The 23811-nt window shown below is 37.7% G+C and overlaps 3 protein-coding genes across 9 annotated transcripts; 2 read left to right on the top strand and 1 right to left on the bottom strand.

The window, feature by feature from the left end:
* Positions 1–528: 528 nt before the first annotated feature.
* Positions 529–6803, top strand: LOC120004265. 2 transcript variants are annotated; one of them, XM_038853557.1, is made up of 11 exons: positions 529–766; positions 852–905; positions 1738–1957; positions 2294–2430; positions 2641–2685; positions 2764–2817; positions 3500–3604; positions 3712–3915; positions 4200–4285; positions 5032–6059; positions 6171–6803. In XM_038853557.1, exons 3-11 carry the CDS (start codon positions 1768–1770, stop codon positions 6449–6451), a joined length of 2130 nt encoding a protein of 709 aa, XP_038709485.1. In that variant the 5' UTR covers positions 529–766; positions 852–905; positions 1738–1767; the 3' UTR covers positions 6452–6803. The 2 variants fall into 2 exon arrangements, with proteins under 2 accessions (XP_038709485.1, XP_038709484.1); XM_038853556.1 differs by lacking the exon at positions 852–905.
* Positions 6804–7163: 360 nt separating this feature from the next.
* LOC120003468 (short-chain dehydrogenase TIC 32, chloroplastic-like) lies at positions 7164–10877 on the top strand. 5 transcript variants are annotated; one of them, XM_038852472.1, is made up of 8 exons: positions 7164–7325; positions 7486–7717; positions 7868–7947; positions 8253–8406; positions 8820–8898; positions 9358–9442; positions 10230–10276; positions 10444–10877. In XM_038852472.1, the coding sequence occupies exons 1-8, from the start codon at positions 7220–7222 to the stop codon at positions 10522–10524; spliced, it is 864 nt and encodes a 287-aa protein (XP_038708400.1). In that variant the 5' UTR covers positions 7164–7219; the 3' UTR covers positions 10525–10877. The 5 variants fall into 5 exon arrangements, with proteins under 5 accessions (XP_038708400.1, XP_038708399.1, XP_038708401.1 ...); XM_038852471.1 differs by having other exon boundaries at positions 10374–10877; XM_038852474.1 differs by having other exon boundaries at positions 7172–7325; positions 7449–7717; positions 10374–10877.
* A 986-nt stretch (positions 10878–11863) lies between these two features.
* LOC120003884 (mitogen-activated protein kinase kinase kinase YODA-like) lies at positions 11864–20737 on the bottom strand. Of its 2 annotated transcripts, none has more exons than XM_038853025.1 (12): positions 20472–20737; positions 18296–19107; positions 17454–18194; positions 16924–17011; positions 16726–16788; positions 16271–16431; positions 16081–16156; positions 15242–15301; positions 15007–15114; positions 14580–14819; positions 13318–13403; positions 11864–13220 (listed from the first exon to the last, which is right to left on the bottom strand). In XM_038853025.1, the coding sequence occupies exons 2-12, from the start codon at positions 18850–18852 to the stop codon at positions 12707–12709; spliced, it is 2694 nt and encodes an 897-aa protein (XP_038708953.1). In that variant the 5' UTR covers positions 18853–19107; positions 20472–20737; the 3' UTR covers positions 11864–12706. The 2 variants fall into 2 exon arrangements, with proteins under 2 accessions (XP_038708953.1, XP_038708954.1); XM_038853026.1 differs by having other exon boundaries at positions 16924–17005.
* Between the last annotated feature and the right edge of the window lie 3074 nt (positions 20738–23811).

The following is a 23811-nucleotide window of genomic DNA, read 5'->3' as shown; positions in this document are numbered from 1 at the left end:
GACCTCAAAAGATTCACTTCTAAACCATCACTCAAGATGAAAGAGATTCATTCCTAAATCGTCACTCAAGTGAATAACAAGATGAAAGAGATTCACTCCTAAATCATCACTCAAGTGAATAAGTGATTCATAAAGTAGTTGTTGCTCATTGGCACATTTTATTACTTGTCAACCCAGGCCTTCTTTTTCAAAGATGACCAACATGGAAACTTGACCTTTGGAGTTGAATCAATTGATGAGTCTGGAGTCTGGACCCATGAATCCAAGATTTATTTGAGGCTTGTGGGCTATATATTGAATAGAGGACTAGGCGACTAGCCTATCAGAGAATCAGCTATTCAGCTTGTCTTCTTCAAAACATGACTAGAAGCCCAATTTTGGTCCAAGCCCACGAAGTTACTAGACCCAATAATTAGTGCACATAGGTCCAAATGATATAAAATTGAGTGAAGAGAGGCCAACCCACATTAATTAAGATTTTCTTTTTATTTTTCAATTTTTACTGCTTTTCCATCAAAGAAGGAGCCAAGAGGGTTCCAATTCTGTATATTTTGCCATTACAATTCGCTCCTCCTCGGACCGGAGTCTAACTTTTCTATATACTTCACCCTCTCGACTTATATCGCCCGATCTCTTTCTCGTATTTTCTCGCCGATTTTCGCTCCCGCCAAACAATCCCCAATCTCTCGCTCCGTAACTCCGAAATCACTTGATCGCTGTAGATTCCTTCTCTCCCCTCACTGATCTCTTTCGCACTTCTTCACTGGTACGTCGACCGATCACTCCTTCCAGTCTCTTCTATTTTTCCTTTTCTCTCTGTATTTACTGTGTTTATCATTTATTGATCTCAGATCACGCTCTGCCAACGCGTACCAGCTTTGTTTATGTTACACTTCTTTCAATTGGTTCTTTTAACTCTCCTTTTTTGGCGTATATTTAATCATCCATAACTGAGCACACATAAAGTTGTTTTGAATTGTTGGCGTTTTTCTGTGTTGTTGAAGAGAGAATTCACTTTAGGGTTGCTTAATGAAACCTCTTAAATCTTAATTTTTATATGACTAATTTTATATTTAGGATTACTTATGGGAGCTCTGAATTCTAAATTCTTGTCAATTGTTTTGCAATGAAAAAAATGGTTTTCTATTGTCTAGTATTTGGTTACTCTTGTCATGATGTGTTTCAGAGATTATCAAAAAGTTCTGTTATGTTTAAATTCATGTTTAGCATTAGGAACAAGATCTCTTCATAGAGTGAAATGAAGTTATGTACATATATCCATGTGTCATGTCAACCTCATGTAACATCAGGCACAAGATCTCTTCATAGAGTGAAATGTAATTATGTGTACATATCTATGTGTGAGCTCTGCAGCAGACTGACAATCTTGGGTAATGATGGTGGGGATCTGCTCAGAATTGGCTTCAAATTTTGGGTTCTAAAAATTTGTTCAGTGAATATGTGAAGTTATGTTTGATGATCCGTTGCAGATAAAGATGTTTTAATGTGAAATATCCTGAATGAGACGTATGTTTCTTAGCCAGAATATCGATACTCGTATACCGTAATTTACATTCATGTTTTTATATCTGGTTAGAAAGCATACTGTAGCTCTATTGATTCATTCAAATAAACTGGTATGATTATGAAGTTATTAAATTGATAGCTTATAGAATTTTCCTAATGGTTTTTTGTTGTGCTTGTTTCGTGTGTCAATGTACTTCCCCCCCCTAACAGCTGCAACTTCTGGGTTAGTTGGCTTTCTGCATGCATAAAATGTCAATTGCAAAACTCAAAGCCCCAAATGCTACTGATGTGATGAGGTCAGAGGAGGGAAATGATTCCCTAGACACTTTTATCAGACAAGCGGTTGGAAAGGAGCCTTTTATTTCTTTCTCAAGGGCTGGAGACAGCCAAGTCCAGTGGGTCCAATTGCTCAATGCCTTAGATCAGCAAGGTATTAAACGCTATGCTTCTGTTTCAAGGAATTAATCTTTTATAGAAGGGAATGAGCTTTTTCTAGTGAATTGCAATGGTTTTAATTTCATATGCATCTGAGGTTAATGGCTTAAGGAATCTGATCAAAACATCCCAAGCAGTGGCCTTATTGCAACTCTAAACATACGTGGTAATGAGTTCCCCGGGGTTTTGCTTCCTTTGGTAAGGCCACTGCTAAGATCAATGACTGGGACTGAAAAATATATGTCCAGTTTGGTGTATATGGTTTTTTTTACTAGCTAACCTTGTAAGCAAGACATGCCTTTTGAATTCATTTCTATCTTACTCCTGGCAGAGTTACCAGGTTGGCCTTTGCTTACTCCTTTGAAGATTCAGACGCAGAAGTGTGACAAGTGTTCTCGTGAATTTTGTTCGCCAATTAACTATAGGAGACATATACGTGTGCAACATCGATTGAAAAAGCTTGATAAGGTTCCCTTGCCAGCTTGCATTTGTCTGGGTGTCTTTTACATAAGTTACTAAAAAATATGGTTTCTGCTGTTTCGTCATTGTCAGATGTCAGCCAGTTGCATTTTCTTTTTTTGTTTATCTCGGTTTGTCTTTGAACTGGTTGTTTCAATGGCTGCTTTTCATTCTTTTATGCTAAGAATCTCCTAAAAGATATCCTCTTACATTCTGTAGGATTCTGCCAAAAATAGGGGTCTATTGAGAGCATTTTGGGATAAGGTACTTTATCTTTCACTACATTTTCTTGGGTGAGAGCCTTTCTACCTTTTGCTTGCTCATATGTCTCGTTTCATGCAGCTTTCTTTGGACGAGGAAAAGGAAATTGTATCTTTTAAGAATGTGGCATTGGAGGTAAGGTATTTGTGCCTTTAGACCCATTTATCTTTATTCCTTAAATTGTAGAGATAATTAAGATATTTCAATAATGATTTTGATTTAATTAGAAACTTCACTTTTACGATAGTTGACTTCGTTAGGATGTTCTCTTTGCCAGATTCTTGTATTGAAGTTATTGTGTCCTCCTTTTCCCTTTAGTTATGCTATTGCAATAAGCAGAGATGAATTTTGTCATGTAATTCTCGCTAAAATAGTGTGGGTACTATCACATTTAAAATTTTAATTGAATGATTTAGGTGCCAACTCATTTTTTTATTAAGGTTATGAGCCTGGTTAAGTAAAGTTGCCCTTATGTTAGGTTGGAAATCTATGTTAAATATTTGGAATAGTATTTATTTAGAGAATTGTCTTTGTTATTAGGTTGTGATTCATTGTAGTCTTTGAGGTTATCAGAATGGTTTCTATTAGGTAACAAAAAAAGGGTAAACAACTCCTGCGCATAAGACTTCCACAGTGGGCGGGTTCAAGGACATACATGATTTACACAAACCTTAGCCCCACATAATATGTGGAGAGGCTGTTTTCGGAATTGAACTTGTTTCTAGGAATTTAAAAGGATTGTTTCTTTTGAATGTAACAAATATCACTTCCCCCTGCTTACTTTGCCTGTTTTTGTATCATTGTGGATGCATTTCAGGAAGTTCATGGGTCTTCTATTATTAAGTCGTTAACAACACTGATAAGGAAACCAGGATTCTCTTCTCTGCCACAAGTTTGTTTGAGAGCCGGTTCTTCTATTTTGGTGAGGAAACATCCTTCTTTCTTGTTCATAAAGTTTTTCGTCTAGATTCTTTTAGGATCCTATATATTGAGTATGAGTTTGATTTTGTATATATGAATTCTTTGCAGGATATTATCCAAGCGAGACCTTCCAGGTTTCCATTGACTTCACAGGAGCTATTCAGTATACTTGATGATGCTAGTGAAAATACTTTTTTATGTGGGACTGCTGTGTTAATGCAAAGATATATTTTTGATGGAGAAGCTGGAAAGATTGCTCTTGAACCAAAGAACTTAGTTGCATGCACAAGCTTTTTGGTGGAACAGAAATTGGTACATGTTCTTTTCTTTCACCATTGGTGCTTTTAGTTTTGGCTCATTATAGTTGTCTAAATCCTAGCTCAAAAATATTTCTATACTCACTTAGGGTTGTATGGTCAGCAACTATGGCACTTAGGGGTGTATACAAAATAGTGCCAAGTAGGCATTAATTTTCTTATAATCTTCCTGATTTATCCTCTTCTTTCAAATTCCCCCCAACCCCCAACTCACCACAACAAAGGGGTGGGTAGTGAAGGTTGGATTGTAGAGATGATTGGCTTTGTTCTTCTACTCAGGTTAGGGCGTGGCTTGCTGACAAGGATGCTGAAGCTTTGAGGTGCCAGAAATTACTTGTGGAGGAGGAAGAAGCAGCTCAAAGAAGGTAAAATGCACCTTCTGTTTTCCCTGGTAAACCATTTCACATTCTTATTTGGTGTTGTAGTGCACATTTAGTTTGCCATTCTTTCCCATTTTTTAATTTCTTTTACTATTATTATTTTTTTGTTTTTGGAAGACAATCAATAAGTGGCTATGGCTGACCGATTTAAATCGTGGGTTGTATATTATCCAAAAGGATTGATGTAATCCGATCTTTGGGGGAAAGGTAAAGAAATTTTAAAAACACTTGTACTTTCCTCCAAGATGTTTGATATTGGAGTTGCATTTCTGCTAGATATCTGGTTTAAAGCTAAAGAAGCTCTGATATTTTTTTGAAGTAGTTGAAATGACTGAATGAGCTTGTGAATTGCATTGTAGTGAATTTAGATTAATGCAAAATCATAGAAGAATTAGATGTTGTTTCTCCTAAAATCAATGTTTGATGGCTGACATTGGGGAACGTCTGAAATTTGCAAGTATATGGGCAGATTGCGAGAGAAATGACTACTTCTCTTAACTTACACTCAATATTTTGGGACGAGAGCTGATACTGATCCTGTTGATTGCGTGAGTCGCGTGACCATGCAGTTCTGCCTTCTAATTCTATTTTGGAAGTTTCTTGGGGCTCTTGAAGTTTCCTCTACTAGCAAGCACCTTTTTTGCCCCTCAATTTTTAGTTTCTCAATAATCTGATTAGTGTATAAAATACAACTTAGTCATTCATTTATGTTGTTTCCCTAATTTATTTAGGCAAGCTGAGCTTTTGGAAAGGAAAAGGCGGAAAAAGCTTAGGCAGAAGGAACAGAAAACAAAGGAGCAAAAACTAGAGGAAAATGAGGATAAGGAGAGTATTGACAATACACATGAAGCTGAGCCTCGAGCAGAAACATGCAGCTCTTTGGCTGCATCTGATTCTGATACGCAGAACCCAGATTCAGTGCCATATAACATTCCTTCTTCGCCTGAACTTTCCCCAAATACAAACACATATGAGGATATTGAGCATGAGACGGTTGGATTTGATATCCTAGTTACTGGTCAGAACGTTGAACGACGGACAAGGCAAGGTGGTTTTCCTAGACATATGATATTATCTCGTTGGCAGGTCCCACAAAAATCTCGATGGAGTCATGTGCCCAATGGTTTCCATGCGAGTCAGAAATCTCATGCACAGAAGCTTGGGGCCATGCAGAAGCATGGAACTCAAAGGGATTGGAGGGCTGCTTCAATTTTCAGTGGAAATAAAGTTTGGAGCCGAAAGCCTAAACCAGAAAATGTAGGGGAAAGCTTGTCTAGAGTGCAAAAAGAAGTGGCAAATAGGTCAGACCAGAATGGGAACCATGAACTGTTGATTGGCTCCATACCAGTCACCCTTGGAAATTGTAGCCATCACGAAGGTAACAGAGCTGCTGAAGTTTTAGATGATTGCCTTACAGATGATCAAATGCAAAAGAAGAGCAATGTTCAAGAGAAACCAGCTAAATCGGAATCTGCTCAAGTTAGCACAAATAAGTCAATTGTAAAGCTCTGGAGGCCTGTCAGCCGAAATGGAACGAAAGGTGCCATTCTAGTAGAAAATCGTGGAATAGAATCTGAAGCAGATACCCTTGCTGAAAAGGTTGAGAATCAGTCACCGTCTGCCGTAGACTGTCTAAGATCAAGTCCCATGGATGACAGTCATGTTGAAGTAGGGAACGGTTCTGCCCCACGTGCAGCGGGTTTGTTTTCAGGAAGCTTGCAGTTCTCAAGCCAGGACGCAAAAGACTTTCTTGCAAAGAGTGAGTCCAGTTTCCTTACATGTATTAGTATTTTCAATTCCTTTCTCCTATACTCACGGTACGACGGGCTAATCTTCTAAAACACAACTATTGAATGCAAATGTCATGTAGGGTGGAAGGAGGCTATCGCAGCTGATCATGTGAAATTGATACTGCATCCTGATTTTGGGCCTTCAGGATGTACTGAGGTTCAAAATTATTGTGAAGTAGCAGTGTCCGAATCGTCAGATATTAACGGACACAGTGTTCTTGGCAATGTAGAGAACGGATTGAATAATGGTGGGGCTATTGATTCTTCTGGTGCAGGGCCTACAAAAGTCAAATCCAGAACAAAGCCTGAAAAGAGCGTGAAGGTAAAGTATATTCCGAAACGGAGAATCATCGACCAATAAGAATGCAATAAAGATGGATTGGTTTGATTATACAATGTGCACAGTTTGACAGTCTATTATATTCTCAGCAGAGGTTCCAGTTTTATCCAGCGGGTCTTCTGTCAGAAATATGAAGAAAGGTTCTGCAGATTTTATTTTATTTTTAATTGAAGGTGTCATAGAAGATTGATCATTGAGGTGTATTTGTCTTAGTTTTCTTAATTCTATGTAATAGAATTAGTTTGTCAGATTTTCCCAAAGTCTATTTTTAGGTCATTCATTTTCGGGGCCTGCTGTAAAGGACTTTTGAGGCATCAAAAAAAAATTTTGTTCTTTTTTTTTATAAAAATTATAGATGTGTTCGGCAGACGAATTAACATTGTATTTTTTTATCCGAAATAAAAATGAAAAATGTAAGATAATTTTGGGCCGTTTAAGCATATTTAATTTTTGTTTCAAATAAAAAATATATGACTATTTGTAAAACTGATGAAAATGTAAATATAACTCTTAAAATTTTTTAAAAATCCATAATAGGAAAGCCCAATCTAAAGGAAACATATGGCCCAATTAAAATGGGCTCGTACAAGGGAGGGAACCGGCTCATCTGTTGCCTATAGCCCATAAGAAAACAATAATAAGCAAGCCCAATCTATAGGAAACACTTGGCCCAATTTAAATGGGCTCGTACAAGGGAGGGAAGCGGCCCAGATTGTGGCCTTATTTCGTTTGAACTGCTTTGGAACGATCTCTGATTGCTGCGTGACTAAAATTGTAGAGTAGAGAGGGATGTGGCTGTTCAGCTCGAAAGCGCCATCTGGTTTCTCAGCTTCTTCCACAGCCGAGGAAGTTACAGAAGGAATTGACGGGAATGGTCTCACTGCCATTGTTACAGGTAATTCTCAATCTCTCATGGAAAGATAAATCACTAAAGAACGAAAGTTTGTTCTCTTCTTTTTTCTTTTTTTTCCCCAATCTTCGTCATCGAGATTTCTTGTTCGTGAAATCTCTCTTTCAGAACAATTGATGAACTAGTTACCCTGCACACGCTGTAGGTGTATCAAGTGGTATTGGCACTGAAACTGCTCGAGTTCTCGCACTACGCGGTGTCCATGTTGTAATGGCTGTCAGGAATATGACAGCTGGTGGAGAGGTCAGAGAAACAATAATGAAGGAAAATCCCTATGCGAAACTTCATGCGATGGAGTTGGATCTAAGTTCAATGGACTCAGTGAAGAAGTTTGCATCAGATTTCAAGTCCACAGGTCTTCAACTTAACATCCTCATGTAAGTAATTTAGTAAACATGTTTTGCTACTCTTCCATGTACTTCCCACACATTGTTCTTGTAATCCTGCTTATTTGTAGTTCCTTTTATATATTTGCTTGGTAATATTTTAGTAATGAAGCTTAAAACTGAAAGAAGTATGGATTTAAGTAACAATGCAGGAGTCATGGCTACACCATTCATGTTTTCCAAGGACAACATAGAACTACAATTTGCGACAAACCATATAGGTAACACTTTTTTTTTCGGAGTGGTGTATAATGTATAAGGGAAATGGTAATAGGAAATTGCAGCTCTTATTACTCCAGGATGACGGACCTTGTTGCTTTGACCAGGCACTGATGATTGTTTAAATCTTTGAATTGTTTCAAAATCTCAGTGTACTTTTCCGAGCCATGATGCATTGACACACTTCCTTGATAATTCCCTAAGAATCAACTAAAATAATTGAGGCCATATTTTTATGGTGAATTGATGTCCTGAAGATGGCCTTTTTTGGGGCTCATAAATATTCATGGCTAAAGTGCTTTTGCAGGTCATTTTCTTTTGACAAACTTATTGTTGGAAAATATGAAAGAAACTGCACAGATAACGGGTAAAGAAGGAAGGATTGTAAATGTCTCATCACGGCGTCACAAATTTTCATATCGGGAAGGAATTCGTTTTGATAAAATTAATGATCAGTCAGGGTAACACTATCCTAACTTGTCACTCTAAGCGGTCTTCTGTGTTCAATTAAGTTGAACCTTCCATCTGTCGTAAAAGACAGTTTATTAAATCTAAGCTATTCTATTTAAAAAAGATTATGTTCACAGTAGTGCAATGCCTCGACAAATAGTATCAACCCTCAAGCTAGCTGCTCTACTTTGCTTGTGACTTCTAAATTTTGGTTAGGTTGATGTAGTTCAGTCTTCTTATGTGCAATGCATTTATTGGGGATTTCTCTCTAGTCATCTTGTGAACTGAACTCAGCAAGCAATTAATACCCTGCATTTTTCTTACTGAACTTAAAAACACTTTAAACTGATGACAAGTTATTGTGTGTCTAATGTTCACTAGCTGTATATAAAGCCCTGACACATGCAGGCTTGCTGATGTACAGGTACAATAGCCTATCTGCATATGGTCAGTCAAAGCTTGCAAATGTCTTGCATGCTAATGAACTTGCACGACGTCTGAAGGTATGAAAACTATTGGATGGAACACATTTGTAGTTATTTTTATAATCCTAAATCTCCTTTCTATCTATTCTCTCATTTTCTTTCAAGATACCATTGGCTACATGGAACACTCTTTATCTCAACCAAAAAACTCTGTTCCAAATTAGCTTAAGCACTTAAGTAATGGGCCTTGTGCAACAAGTAAAAGAAAATAAGATTAGCTTTTCCTAGATATGTTCTTTTTCAATGTCAATGAAATGGCTCATATGAAAGGGGGTGGTTGGTGGAATGTGTAAAGTTATAGATTCATTGTCCTTGTTATTTCATCGATATGACCAACAGGGTTTATTGGCCTTTTTTCAAAGAGGTAAAATTACCTTATAGATATGTAAGCATTGCGTTTCAAAACCGCAGCACAACTTCTCTGTACGAAAACAATATTTTTTTGGTATTTCCCTTCATAGATTATTTGTGAGACAGGAAGATGGGCTTGAGATTACAGCAAATTCAGTTCACCCAGGAGCAATTGCCACCAATCTGTTCCGTCATCACAGCTTTGTTAGTGGTAACTTCTGATTCTATTTCGTGCTCTTCACTTATCCAGGTTTCATGTGCTTTTATGTATGGTGATTTCACAATAATTCTGGGGGTCTCTTATATTTATGTCTGGATATAAGAATTTTTTTAATTTTTTTTTGCATGTGAATTGGTACTTAGTGCACTTATTTTTTTTTGTCTTCTTTACCCTTTTGACTAACAGACATGTACATCACAAATTTACTTGGGAAACTAACTTGTACTCTAATATGATCTGTATTTTCGGTCAATTGTGAAAATTTCAGTGCCGCCATCAACCGGCTGCCTCCCTTCCCCTGAAATTCTGTTTACAAGATGCATAATTCATGAAGATAAACTATACTAATGCTTAAGACAGCCTTATAATCTCATGCGAATTGAATCATGTCCGAGAAAGCAGCATACTAATTTCCTATCATTTCTATGTGGTGTGCAGACTGCTGAAGCATTTTTTATGGCTATGTGGAATGATGAAAATGCGTAGATATAAATACTTGTTTGAAATGGATATCAATATATGAAGCAAAAGAGACCATTGAGAAGTCAAAAGTTGAATGTAAATGTAGCAATATAAGGATCTAAAAAACCCATATTTGAACACCCAAGTAAAAGTTCGTTATAGGATTTTATTTTTGTGTAAATGCCATGGTCTGGTCTGGTCTGGTCTGGTCTGAAAAGCCGAGTTTTGTATCTTCTTAATTTCTTCTTCCCATATGTTGAATTTGAGGACTGTTGTGGGTTTTATATATTCATCTTTTGAACTTCCATTTATGCAGGTCTCATCAATCTTCTCGGTAAATACGTGATAAAAAATGTGCAGCAGGTAATTCAGTCATTTCAAGTACCAAGTATCAACTCACACACACACTTCTCTCTACCTGAATTAGATTTTTAATGTTAAGGCAGTCTACTGATTATAGGGAGCAGCAACAACATGCTATGTTGCACTTCATCCGCAAGTTAAGGGGATTAGTGGCCAATATTTTGCAGACTGTAACATTGCTGAAGCAAGCTCACAAGCTAAAGACAATAATTTGGCAAGAAAGCTCTGGGATTTTAGCTTGGATTTGATTCACAGGTATCCTCCTCCTCAGAAATTATAAAAGCTGGTGTTAGAATGTGAGGTGAAGTATTGAATTTGTTCTAGTGTTGGTTTTACTTCACTGCATATCATTATGGGAATCGCTGAGGATGTAAGCATGCATCAAGTACCTAGAAAAGCATATTTTTCAGCCACTACTCATATCATATGATGAGTTGTTCACAGACATTAGGTGCATAAGAGTTTGTTTCTGGGGGTATTATAGTAGCCTGTAGCGATCGCCATTATATTTCTTGTGTGGTGCTTAGCTATTGGTTCCTCGCTCCCATCAGACTCGGTCAAAGGTAATGTATTGAGCCTAATTCCCGGTTTCTATTCGACATTTCTTTGTCATCTCTCTCTTAAATTGCTTTCACAACGTTATATATCAATTTTGTCATGCTCCTTATATGCAGCAAAATATGGTAAGTAGTTATCTATTGTGTTTATGTGAGGTCCACTTAACATTCAATACTTCAATAGGGTATAATTAGAATCATATTTTGAGGGTCTCGAGCATTACTTCAGCAAAAGAACGTTCTCCTGTGCTTTCAGACGTGCCGAGCTTCAAAAGGGGATCGATTACGTAAAAGATCATATTAGTAAATCATCACAACCATAATCTCTCACTTGCCGTCCGTTCGATCTTTGTTAAACAAAGGCCCATTACCGTAGAAATTCCGTGAACACTTCGTTTACAGGTCTTGTAAGTGGACCAGAATATCCAATCTGGCCCAATAATCCTATCGCTATCTGGCCCTTTTGGTAAAGATGGGCTCGCTAACCCTGTTTGGCCCAGATCCCATTTTTTGTGCCCTGTTGGAAATTAGCATTTGTAAACTTGTTGCCTGGATCTATTGCACTCCAACAGCCCCATCGTAATTGGCATTTAGGGTGGCAGCATCCTGAACTGGCCTATTAACGCAAACTTGACGAAACTTCCTTTGTACATGTTGAAGACTACTATTCCAACAACAACCGCTCACAACTAGAGGGTGACAAAAAAATCGAATCCAAAGTCAATTCTAGATAGATTAGATTTCAAACGTACCTAATTGATCAAATTTAAATTAATTTTTTAGATTAAGGTTTAGACAAGTAAACCGATGTGTTTAGACTTCGATTCTATTTTAAATTGGATAAAAATATTTTGTTTGAATCCAAATTTCGAACATATAATTTATGTCCAAACTTGATTTAATTCAGATGGACAAACTCAATTATCCGGACTGGACAGAATTTTACCAGCGACCGTAAAAAGAAAAGAATTTTACTCGGGAAAATGTGCTCCTAAAGTTAACTCTATCTGTACCATTACTTCCCAGAGTCGCACCAGTACTGTTCTTCAGCCGCATTCAAACTTAAAAATCTTAGTATCTACAGGTGCTCTTTCCTTCATAATCAGAAAAGATATCTTCAGTATATCGAAGCAGCGATGTACATACAACGAATCAAGTCAAGCTATACTATGACAATAATAATCCCAGAGCAGCATAAACAATTGCAAGAAAAAAAAAATATGCAGAGGCAAAGTGAGCATGCAATTGTTCCATAAACAATTCAACCTGATCCAGTCTTCTATCTTCTGTACAGCTGTTTCAGACCCAGGAAAAAAGATAGTCCAAAAGCTAGTAATTGTAGCACCTTCATCTTTCTTATCTTCTGTACGATGATCTATGTAATATACAGTTCTTATTCCCGCGATTCCTATCCATATATCGGATAATCAGAAGCCACCATCCCCCAGGTAAAGATGAGATGTACTGTCCCTCAGTTTAGTCAACATTAGAAGATTTATGCACTCAAATCTGTACAAGTTAACGCCATACCGGTATAAGAGAGTGCCGTTACTGGCACAGTTCTTATCTGCAATAGCAAGCTTCCTCCATATTAAGCTAGGGAAAGGTTCATGGCTAGACCAATTTTGTCAAATATCTAAAAATGCCAATAATTTTAGGATGTCACTGCCAAAAGCCTGAACAAAAATCCATGGCAGATAGCCCAGGTGCCTCTGGCGACTTCGTTTCTCCCCTGTGTAAGATTATTCCATCAATTTTCCACCCAGCATCGTTATTGTATAAATTAGCTTCCTTGGCAGGTAGCATGGTCAATAAAGTCTACCAGATTAACTTGAGACCTTGCTCTCTTTGATCGGATGAGAAAAATGGAAAGCTAGATGCCGCCAGTCCGGCTAGGCAAAGGAGACTTGGGACTTAAATCCAGGGATGGGTTCATCTTCACATGATCCCTCAGGAGTTGCCTGGAGACACGATCAGCCAACACACACTGTCCATCATAAGGTTCCCCATGAATAGGCCTTCCAATCAGCTTTCCTAAAACATCATTTTCACAAGGTATGAAGTCTGAGAAGATAGGAGACCCAGGCTGCATCCCTCTGAAAAATTCGGGGTTTGACTCATGATAAGGACCGTTACCATAGAGACCATTCGAAGGCTTTGGCATGCTCCCAATACCATCTTGTAGATAACATGACTGCTTAAGGTGATTGAAAGGTATAGCCCCATTTCCACCTGTGAGAGGAGTTGATGAGCCCGAAGTGGTCCTCGGGCTTGATATTGGCGAAGGAGACATTCTACCATTCAGATGCTGGGGTGACCTTGCATGCAAAAGGGGACTCCCAATAGGTGAGACAGGACAAGATACATTCCTTGGAATATGGATATCACTGGAGAGCAGAAAATAGCATCAGACAAGCTTGTAGATTATATTCATCATCATTACTAAAAGCTTCTTTCATGATTTAATTTAGTCAAGAGAGATACCTGACATAGGGACCAGTTTTTGAAACTCTGGACGAATGAATCGCTAGTCTCTCGGAATCTGGAATGTTTCTCACTTGGCCGATGCTCTAATAATAGATGGTCAATGAACCACAGGAACAATTAAGCATTGGTAACATACAAAAGGAAGCCACGACAAAACAGGCAAAATAAGCCACCACAAAAAGATCCAACTTCATGAAGCTGTCACGATATACCAAAATACTAACAGTAACAGTTGCTTGGCCTTTCTCTGCGAACTTCATTTTGTGGATAATTTTTTTCACTTTAAAAAACAAAGTAGTACATAGCATCATCGTACATAGGCAATAAATATTCTTAAGTTTCCTGAAAGTCTACCAGATTTTTGGGATTGATTGCAGTTATTCCTTTGACAATAGTTATGGGTCTGGTGGCCAGCTACTTCTGATTTGTGGCCACCCCTAGCTATTCTCCTTTTCTCAACAAACAGCATCATTAGGATCTCAGGACCCACTACTGCAGGAAAGGATCTTCCAGAAAAAGTCAGTTATCTGTCAACATCTCAGTTTCTTCTTGAACTAATATACCGTCTGTAAATCTTAGTCATTTTGTTTAAAGAACAAAATGTATTGAACAAAGACTAATTGCGTATGACCTATAAGACACTATCAAACTGGCACTAGTTCCATGAACTTAATCAATTCCAATCTCCCCCCCTTGTGATACTCCAGCAACATAAACAAATTGAATTGTTCAAAGCATCTCATGCCAACAATTGCAACAGCCCATCTATGTCAACCTTCCCAACAGCTCTTACTGAAAATATTATGTCAATCAGACAACCTAAATCCTAAAGCTTCAAATTCTGTTTGTTCCCGAGTAAATATAAATGGTATTCCACGTCACACTATATTGAAAGCAAAGAGAACTAATTCCACAAATGTATTCTGTAAACTTTAGGCACATATTATCAGCCACCAAATTTTACAGATGTTAAAAGTGGCACTCCAACACCAAAACCACCTCACCAAGGTATCATGTTGTATCACATACTAATTACCAAACTTCTTCAAACACATCCAATCAAAGAAAATAAAGAGGCATTCACATTCCTCTTCATATAATTCACTATGCACATTGTGGAAGTAACAGAAAAAAACCTAGATGAGCAGTCTAACAACAAAGAGAATGCTGATTTTATTGTCACGAAAAAAGTTTCATCAGTTGAAGGAAACCGCCAGAAGTAGAAAAAAAAAATGGAGTAAAATGGACAAAGTGAATACCAGAGATTTCACTCCACTTGTAACCCCAGAGGATACATCTGCAGGCTCAGAACCCAAAGTAGGCCTTTCCAGACTTGCAGCATATTTCACAAAGGGGTGTTCCAATAGCTGGGAAGCTGTAGGACGATGAAGTGGATTTCGTTGCAAGCATTGTCTCACAAAATCCTTTCCCTCATCTGAGAGGTGATCAGGAATTGCAGGGAGTTCTTTACTGTTTCCAATCTTAAACATGGCAGCAATCTACAGAGCACAACATCAAATATCATACACTAATAACAAAGAAATACTGCAATGTACATTAAATTTATTAAATACAAGATAAAAACATAGCAAGAAAAGACTCGATCACATGAATTGAAGATCAGGATACATAAACTATGATAACATTGAAAAAAATTGAAAACTTCTTGTGATTAACATAACTAACCCCTTCATACTGACTCCAAGGTGGTTTTGTTGTAGCCATTTCCAAAACGGTGCATCCAAGACTCCATATATCAACCGCAAGGTTGCTACCATTTGAATTCTTGATAACCTGGGCATAAAAGGAATGAGATGGTTGCCACATACTATCAAGAATCAATTTATGACAAACGACACCTGTTACCCCTAATCATTACATGATTAAAGAGATAAAACCCCAAAAAAAAAAAAAGATTTACCTCAGGTGCCATCCAGTATGGGCTTCCTTTGAATGATAATGGGCATGATTGCCCAGTGATCTGAAAAACACAAATGTAAATAGTTGAGCAAGAGGAATATGACCATATGCCCATTGAGGACAAAAAAAGACATAACTTACATGCTTATTACAAACAAACAGATATGTTGACATTTTGGACCTTGGGGGGGCCCACATTACCTAGGCCTACAATTGGGATTGCAAGGCAAGTGGATGGGTGGCCCATTCTTTCTCAAAAGCCATGGCTCATGAGTTGGGTGGCCCATTCTTCCTCAAAAGCCATGCCATGGCTCATGAGTTGGGTCCAAACACTCCCCTTATAAGCCACTCACCATCTCCATATTTTTTCAATGTGAGACTCTTGTGTGTGGGTTCCAACACTCCCCCTCACACAAGAGCTCATCAATATTGGGCCTCTCGTTGGACCCTTCACCATAAGGCCACATTGGGCCTTCACCATAAGGCCACATTGGGCCTTCACCATAGGGTCACATTGGACCCTTCAACATACGGCCATTTTGGGCCTTCACCATTACCCCCCAACCTCCGCTCTGATACCATGTTGACATTTTGGACCTTGGGGGAGCCCACATTACATAGGCCTACAATTGGGCTTACAAGGCAAGTGGATGGGTGGCCCATTCTTTCTCAAAAGCCATGGCTCATGAGTTGGGTCCAAACACTCACCTTATAAGGCCACTAACCATCTCCGTATTTTTTCAATGTGGGGCTCTTGTGTGTGGGTTCCAACAAGATATATTGAATATATACATTTCTCATGCAAGACAATTGTAGAAAATTGATTACACCAGGACTTACATGCTTTGCCATTCCAAAATCTGCCAACTTAATACGACCATTTGGGTCCACAAGAATGTTTGCTCCTTTGATATCTCTGCACAAGAGATATGGTTGAGGAAAATGAACAATCTTCAAAGTCTCTCAATCCAAATGTGTCATATCGCAGTTACAAACTCATTCTTTAAAAAGAATGAACAAATAAATTTACCTGTGGACAGTTTGCTTAGAATGTAAATATGCAAGTCCAGACAAGATTTGTTGAGTATAACTTCGAACTGCTAGCTCACCCAGTTGCCCATACTCCTGGAGAAGCTTATAAATGGACCCTCCAGATACATACTCAAGGTATATGTAAAGTCTATCACCAACCTGTATAACAAGTAATTCCAAGATTCAGTGAGCAGAATACAACTAAAAAGCTGCATTTTCAACTAAAAACTGTGAGTTCGATAATAATTAAGCAATACGGCATACCAACCGACTAGCCTAATCAAGAAGCTACAAACAAAATAGTCCTCTGTAGAATTTTGATTTAAGATTTCAAGCTTCTAACATATAATTTGAATTAAGCAGCCCTTAACAAACTAATGGTCTCTAATAAAGCTCATATGCATACGAATAAGGATACGATTAGTAGCAATGTTTGGCAGACATTAGACTTACTGTTTCGGAGCCATAATACTGCACAATATTTGGATGCCGTAAGCGGCTTAATAAAGCAATTTCCTGTCAAAAGACTGACGGTAAGAACTTTTCTCGACAAAAGGCAAAGAAGTGACACAAAACTTTCACTTGAAAGAAATCATCTCAAGCGGCAAAAAACATCTGGACTATTGAAACTCTCAAAATGGGAATATTTACCTGCATCAGCTGCTTCGCACTCTCCTTTGACTTTGCATCATCAGAGAATAACGTCACCTCCTTCATTGCACACATTTCACCGCTGTCACTAAGCCAATGGTAAAGACAAAATCACATATGGAAATGGAATTAACTAATCAATAACAAAACTATTTAAAGCATCTCATTAACTTTTCCTCTTTTTTGTGGGAACAATACCATTTAGCCTTTATTGTAGGAAGTCTCTTAACCAAACCTACAACTTATGGAGTGACATGCCTTCGGCAAAACATCTAACTAGCTCAAAGCCTCAGAAAAATTAAAGAGCCAGTGAATTATACAAGATAACACAAGCAGGAGGTAGAGAGCGGGTTATGATGAAAATTAACTACCGCTAGTCTTAACTAATTATCTTTCCTTCTAGGTTGAGATTGTGGAAAGATCAAACATCATTTTCCATAAAGTATTGCTTAAGCATTTAAAGGCACATATATCTAAAAGAATAAAAGGAAAATAACAAGAATCCAAGTAACTATTATTTTGGGTAATACCTGTTGAAGCCAACATACACATGTCCAAACGTGCCTCTCCCAAGCAGCTTTCCCTTCTTCCAGCGCGAGCCAGGGCTTGTAGGGTTCTCTGCCCTTCCTGGGCTTCGTGGCACAGAGGGAGATGCTGCTGCTGAATTTGGATGAGAAAAAGGATATGAATTGGAAACTGTTACAGGTGGAAGGGGCAACCTGTGGCTCTGTAATTTCCCATCATCAGGCCAACTTGTCTGGGATTCAATGGATGTCCCTGCTGCTCTAGGATGTACAGGTGTGACAGCACCACTATGAATTCTGGAGCTGGGGCCGGTGCTAGTCATTCTGGGACTAGGTATTGGAGAATATTCAGGGCTACCCCTGCTCTGCTGCCAAAATAACTGTCCAGACATATCTCCTCCCATCGAATTATGCCCAGAATTGTGACCAGAACCTGGACTGGAACAGTGGCCAGATCCAAGGAAAGTGATATCTGGATAAGGCTTCCCTGCCCAGAAAGCAGAGTTAATGACTTGCTCGGCACCATATCCTCTCATTGGACTTCTTGAGGGACTCGACAATGAGCTGTCAGGAGCACTGCAGAAGGCACCATGATATGGCACCTGTAGGTTTGTTACATGATTGCCTAAAGGTCTCCGTTTCGGTGATGTAGGAGAGGTACGATTACCAAACAAAAGGTTAGCAGGTTTTTTCACCTCCCTTGAGCCCGGTTGCGAGATGCTAGAGGTCTGATCCTTGAGCATCACACTTGAGCAAAAAGAAATATTTTAGTTTTATTTTCGTGAAGAGGAAAAAAAAATCATAGATACTGAAAAGCAGTGTGGTTAACACATTAAATGCAGGCTCACCTAGAAGGGCAGCTTGCAGCCGTTCTATTCCCATTTTCATAGTCAGCTGCCTGAGGACTTCGCAGATTAGAGTCAGCAGGGTCATCACTGTCGATGGAGCACTCACTGGAAATTGAAGCAGTGACCAAAACTCCATCTAAGTCTGTAGCATTTGGCCTGTTACGAATGCATGCTGGTTTTGGGAGAGGCAGAAACAACGATGACTTGGAGCCTTTCTCTGATCGCGGTGTCGTTGAAATATCAATTCCAGAGTTTGTGCGACCTACACTTGCAGGGTGCAGACTAGGAAGCGGTAGTGGTTGAGCATGGGTCCTTTCAGCAAAACTCTGGCACCTTGAAACTTTTTTGGATGGGGAAGATGATCTGGACTCTGCTCGGGACTGAGAACCTTTCTCAGATACTATGTCACTACAACGTCTCCGAAACCCTCCTGATATATTGTTTAGTTTACATTCTGAGGGAATTCTAAATTTTCGATGTAATGTGTCAATAAAACCCTCCTTGCTTCCTTTCTTCTTCACTTCTCTGGATGATGATTTTCCCCACCATGGAGGCATGACTTTTAATTTTCAGATCGACACCGTCAACGAGCAAGTTCTCTTAAAGTAAAACCATTATGCAATATGAAAGCTCATAGGACAACATGACTCCATAATCACACAGCTTCAATATATAGAGACAGAAAGCATCCAACGATATATCTTTTAGCTCAAAAATTATATTTACAACTTGCCTAAATGATATCAAAAGTACTGGTTCTAGACTGTCTTGTCGAATTCGAACAAGCCTTGAAGCTTACTTAAATAATGAACCTGCAGAAAGAAACAAAGCATAATCTTAATTTTCCCAAATTAGTCTCTTTAATAACGCCATTGATCAACACAATTATTAACAAATCATTAAATCTCAAGAACACTCTAAGGCTTGAAGAACTTGTAGAGAGCACTTTAGAGTATACACAACACCTCAGTGCCTCACATATAAAAGTTTGCATGTTTGGATGAACTTATGCAGACATCCTTGCCATTTTAGCAACTCCATCAACATATATTTCAAAGTGAGTCGAACTAGTATACGACAGATTATGCTGCAGAGATATCCCAAGTCTAGTATCTCAAAGTCGTGAATTAGAGAACTCAAAACTCCATAAAACACACATATATCAATGCAACAACCGTAGTAGAATTCAAAATGATGTTCGCCAATCCCAGGCTACCAAATGTGACGTAAAACGGTCCAAGGAAGAGTTCCTTGAGAAGTTGGAACGTGTTCGAAGGAATCCAAATCGAAATCGGAATTGAAGTTGCCGTTTTTGGAAATTAAAGTTTCAGTTCCCAACTTTGACCGTCCATAACTTTTGATTCCCTCGTGTGTTTCCTCATTATAATATGTTTCCGATGACTGATTTTGAAGATCTAAAATTGAGATTCGGAAGGAGATCAAAAAGGTGTCATTTTGTAGTCCAACGGAGTTAATTAAGTTTCCTGCACGTTTTATGTTTCCAATTTTCTAATTCTAGTTTAATTAAGAGTTCAATTAGGGTTTGATTTTTTTTTAGTCTATAAATAGTCTCATAAACGTTTGTAATTGATACATTCAGTTTATTAATAAAATTCCTTGAGGTTTTCCCAATTGTTCTTGGAGAATTCCAAGATCTTGATTTCGTCGTGAACGAATTCAAGTGTTCTAGCTTCCGCTTCTGATTCAAAATGGCTCTCCAGTCCCCAAAAATTTACACAGCTGTATGTCCACTTAATTGAAAACCAACATAAAGACAGCATTTGACTTCAATACTGCAGTCGGTTGTTCATATGTTATAGTATACATGTCCACAAGAAGTATTCTACAGCCAAAATAATGCAAAATTTCACAATTCCCCGATCACTTACACATCTTAGGTAAGATTTCGATAGTAGAGCACAGCTCAAAATTACTCCTTCGTTTTAATTAAAGAACTAACAGAAGTAAGTGGCCCAGGTTTCTCATTTCTTTCCCTTTTCCCCAAATTTCTCGGGAACCAAAAGGAGACAACGATCTCAAATTCTCCAGAACAAAAAATTACTACTTAGATCTGCAAGTCATTTGTAGAGATAAGAAAAAGCCAATAAATAACACCAAAACTACCTACCTAACAGAGATTTACTATAAATAGAAGATGCAATACAAAAACACCTACCTTAGAAGTACTGGAAAGTGAAGCTGAACAGAATCGCTAGAGTAATCAGTAAAAATCCGGCGAGCCGAACCACTTCCAATGGTTCTGTGAAATCGAAGATTGGAACCAGGAAGCCAAGAAATCTGAAACGGAAGCTTATCAATCGAAAGATTTCCAAGATTTTCTTCTAAATTGAGAGCTTCCGAGGAGATCGCGTAAAGAGAAGGAGAATAAGAAGAAGAAGAAAACGAGAAGAGAGAGAGCATACGTCTGGGCCGGGAGACAGAGCGTTGTCTGGGTGTTGATTTTAGAACATTATTAAATTATTAATTAGTGCTTAAAAAAAATAATTAGATGCGCGGTTGATAATTAATTTCGTAACGGTTAATTTTTTCCGGCTTTATACAATTGCGATATTTCTGAAGACATTTTACCATTTAAAGTTTGGTGATGTGTGAAAATTGTTTTGAATTATCATTTTACCATCACTATAGACCATATCTACTCCTAACTAAATTGCATTTCTTACTAGAATCACGGATAGCTAAGATGACACTCATATGTGTGGTATCTTATAGAGATCTCGAGTTCGAACCTCTCACATCCAATTCCCTTGTAATCAAAAAAATTCAATTTCTTACATTTGGATAAAAAAAATCTAGTAGGATATCTCTCTTAAATTTAGCATACCTACTATAATGAAAGGATAAGAATAATTTCAGACCATGAATTAATATATTGTACGTTGATTTCAAAGTTTCTTTTAGTAATTTATAATTATGTCATACATCTATATGGTGAATATCCGCCAATTATAAGTTGTTTGTGGTAAACAAATAAATAAAGATTCTTAAAACCTCACCGAACCTTTTTTCATATGTTGTTTGTCAAGCCCGTGCGTATACTTTCGAGTCCATACAATTTGACCCGAGATAGATTATGAACTAGGATATCGCGTAAGTGGTTAATCTCACCAAACTATATTAAAAATTGGTTTCGTATTGTTAATTTTGTATTTGTTTATGTTGACTAATTCGTGGTTATTTTAAAAAAATTAACAATGCCAAATCGAACAATATAAAGTCTAATAAGGCACATGGTTGGGTATTATTTTTCAATAGTTATGTTAATAAATTAACATAAAAACATATTATAATAAGACTTGAAAAAGAAAAAAAATATTAATCAAACAAACTAGGCATGTGAAAAGACAAATACTCTATTAGAATATACATCATGTTGTTGTGTAGTGTGTTTGTTGTAATGTCGTAGATGAAAGGAGGCCAAACCAGCAAGGGGAGATGTATTGGGCCCTACTTAAAAAGGGGAAAGAACTAGTGGGCTCCCCAAAATGAAGCCCACCAACACCATCAACCTTGCACGTGCCACGGGCCCCACAAAGCAATATTTTATTATCATGTTGATTTGTTGGCAACAAGAACAAGCAACAATTACAGGGATCTCATTGGATAGTGTCTCAGTTATCTTAGTTGTTGAGTTGTATGCACAGAATTTCTTATGCATTATGTGAGACATATAGAACGGGTTTAGTGCATATAGGTCACTGAAAGATACCCTCATTTGCAATTAGGTCACCCAAAGAAAAAAAATTCAAATTGAGTCACTCAATGTTCTAATTTTAAGCAATTAAATCACTTCAGTCTAATTCCAACCAATTTCTTACCAGAATTTGCTGACAGGTCCGATAATGTCCCACGTGGAGCCAAATGTCAGTGAATTTTTGATTATGTGGATAATGAAGAGTCATTTTGAAAAAAAAAAAACTGAATAAACAACAAAAAAAATCAGATAAACATAAGAAGAGATAGATGAGAAGGTGTAATGGATAGAAAGAAGGAGAAAGTTGAAGGAATTGCTTTGTGCTGGAGTTCTTTTTGAAGTGCTTTGTGCTGTTAACAAGACGGAGAAAGTTGAAAGAATTGCTCATGAGGTTAGTCTGATATCTAATACTCGATGGGTAATCGGGTCACAACCGGGTCGGGCACCTCTGGTGGTAGTTTCGACCGGCGGATGGATGGAAGTGCTTGTACTCAATGCGCTGAGTCCAACGGTACCTTCCGTAGCCAGAGGGGATCTCAGAATCTGCCGGATCGAATGTTAGAAATGGCGACCCACTGTTGATTTGTGACGCGATTTCTGCTACTGTGGTGGACGGAATTGATAGAGGATGGTAAGGGGGAGTTTATGGTGGTATGCTGGTTCTTTTGAGACCAATGGTGGTCCGTTTTGTCCCCGGATGGTGTAGTCGCCATGGTTGGCCGTAAGAAAAAATACTGCGTGGGGAGAGAGAGGCGTAAGAAGAAGATCCAATTTTTATTTTTTTTTTCAAAATTTATTTTTTTTGCTAAATATGCCACGTCTTTTTATTTTTTATTTTAAAATTCATATATTTTTTATATTACACACGTCATTTTTATTTTAAAATTTTGAAAAATTTGTGACATGTCAGCAAATTCCGGTAAGAAATTGGCTGGAATTAGACTGAAGTGACTTAATTGCTTAAAATTAGAACATTGAGTGACTCAATTTGAAATTTTTTTCTTTGAGTGATCTAATTGCAAACGGAGGTATCTTTCAGTGACCTATATGCACTAAACCCCATATAGAACATATAAATTTACTTGAATCTTATGCGTCAAGTAATCAGATATCTATTGTTGAAATTTTTATCATTTTCGAATAGCAGTAAGCCATGCACGTGGGATCACGCATGTAACATTATTGTCAACAAATTTAGTAATTTTTTATTATTTACCGCACATTTTAGGTAAAATACTGATAAGGACATCGTGGATAGTTGACTATTTAGAATTGGATTATATGGAGGATTAGTAGGTAGAGATGTTCAATCATTTTTTAAGTGATTTTCAAATTGAAGATTATATTGTATCCAACTCTTTATTTTCTTCCAGGAAACACATACAACCCAACCTTGAAATGGTGGCCAATATGTCAAAGTCCGTATGACTTACATATATATATATAAATTTCTTTGAATGTTTGACTGATTAAAATGACTTGGAAGTTCGTAAGATCTGGAGAGTCAATAAACCCAATTACCTAACTACATATTCTGCACGCTCATTATTCATCGTCGTCGTCAAAAGTCTTTATCTCAATAATTTGGGATCGGCTACATGAGTTACCAACGAGTATTCATTTTATCCATTTGTTGGAATTTACATAAACTTTTGTCTTCCATTTGTTAATTAATTATTAAACAAAGTGCTGAAGAATAGTCAACTATCAATGTTCACAGCAGTGCTGAAGTATGTATGGTGCTGTCCTCAATATATTTATTTAAAAATCCTGCGGAGCATTTTGGGTTTCCAAGTTTAAC

The sequence above is a fragment of the Tripterygium wilfordii genome, chromosome 8 (genome assembly GCF_013401445.1).
Source record: "Tripterygium wilfordii isolate XIE 37 chromosome 8, ASM1340144v1, whole genome shotgun sequence".
Lineage (NCBI taxonomy): Eukaryota > Viridiplantae > Streptophyta > Magnoliopsida > Celastrales > Celastraceae > Tripterygium > Tripterygium wilfordii.
This window is presented reverse-complemented; position numbering and strand designations above follow the sequence as displayed.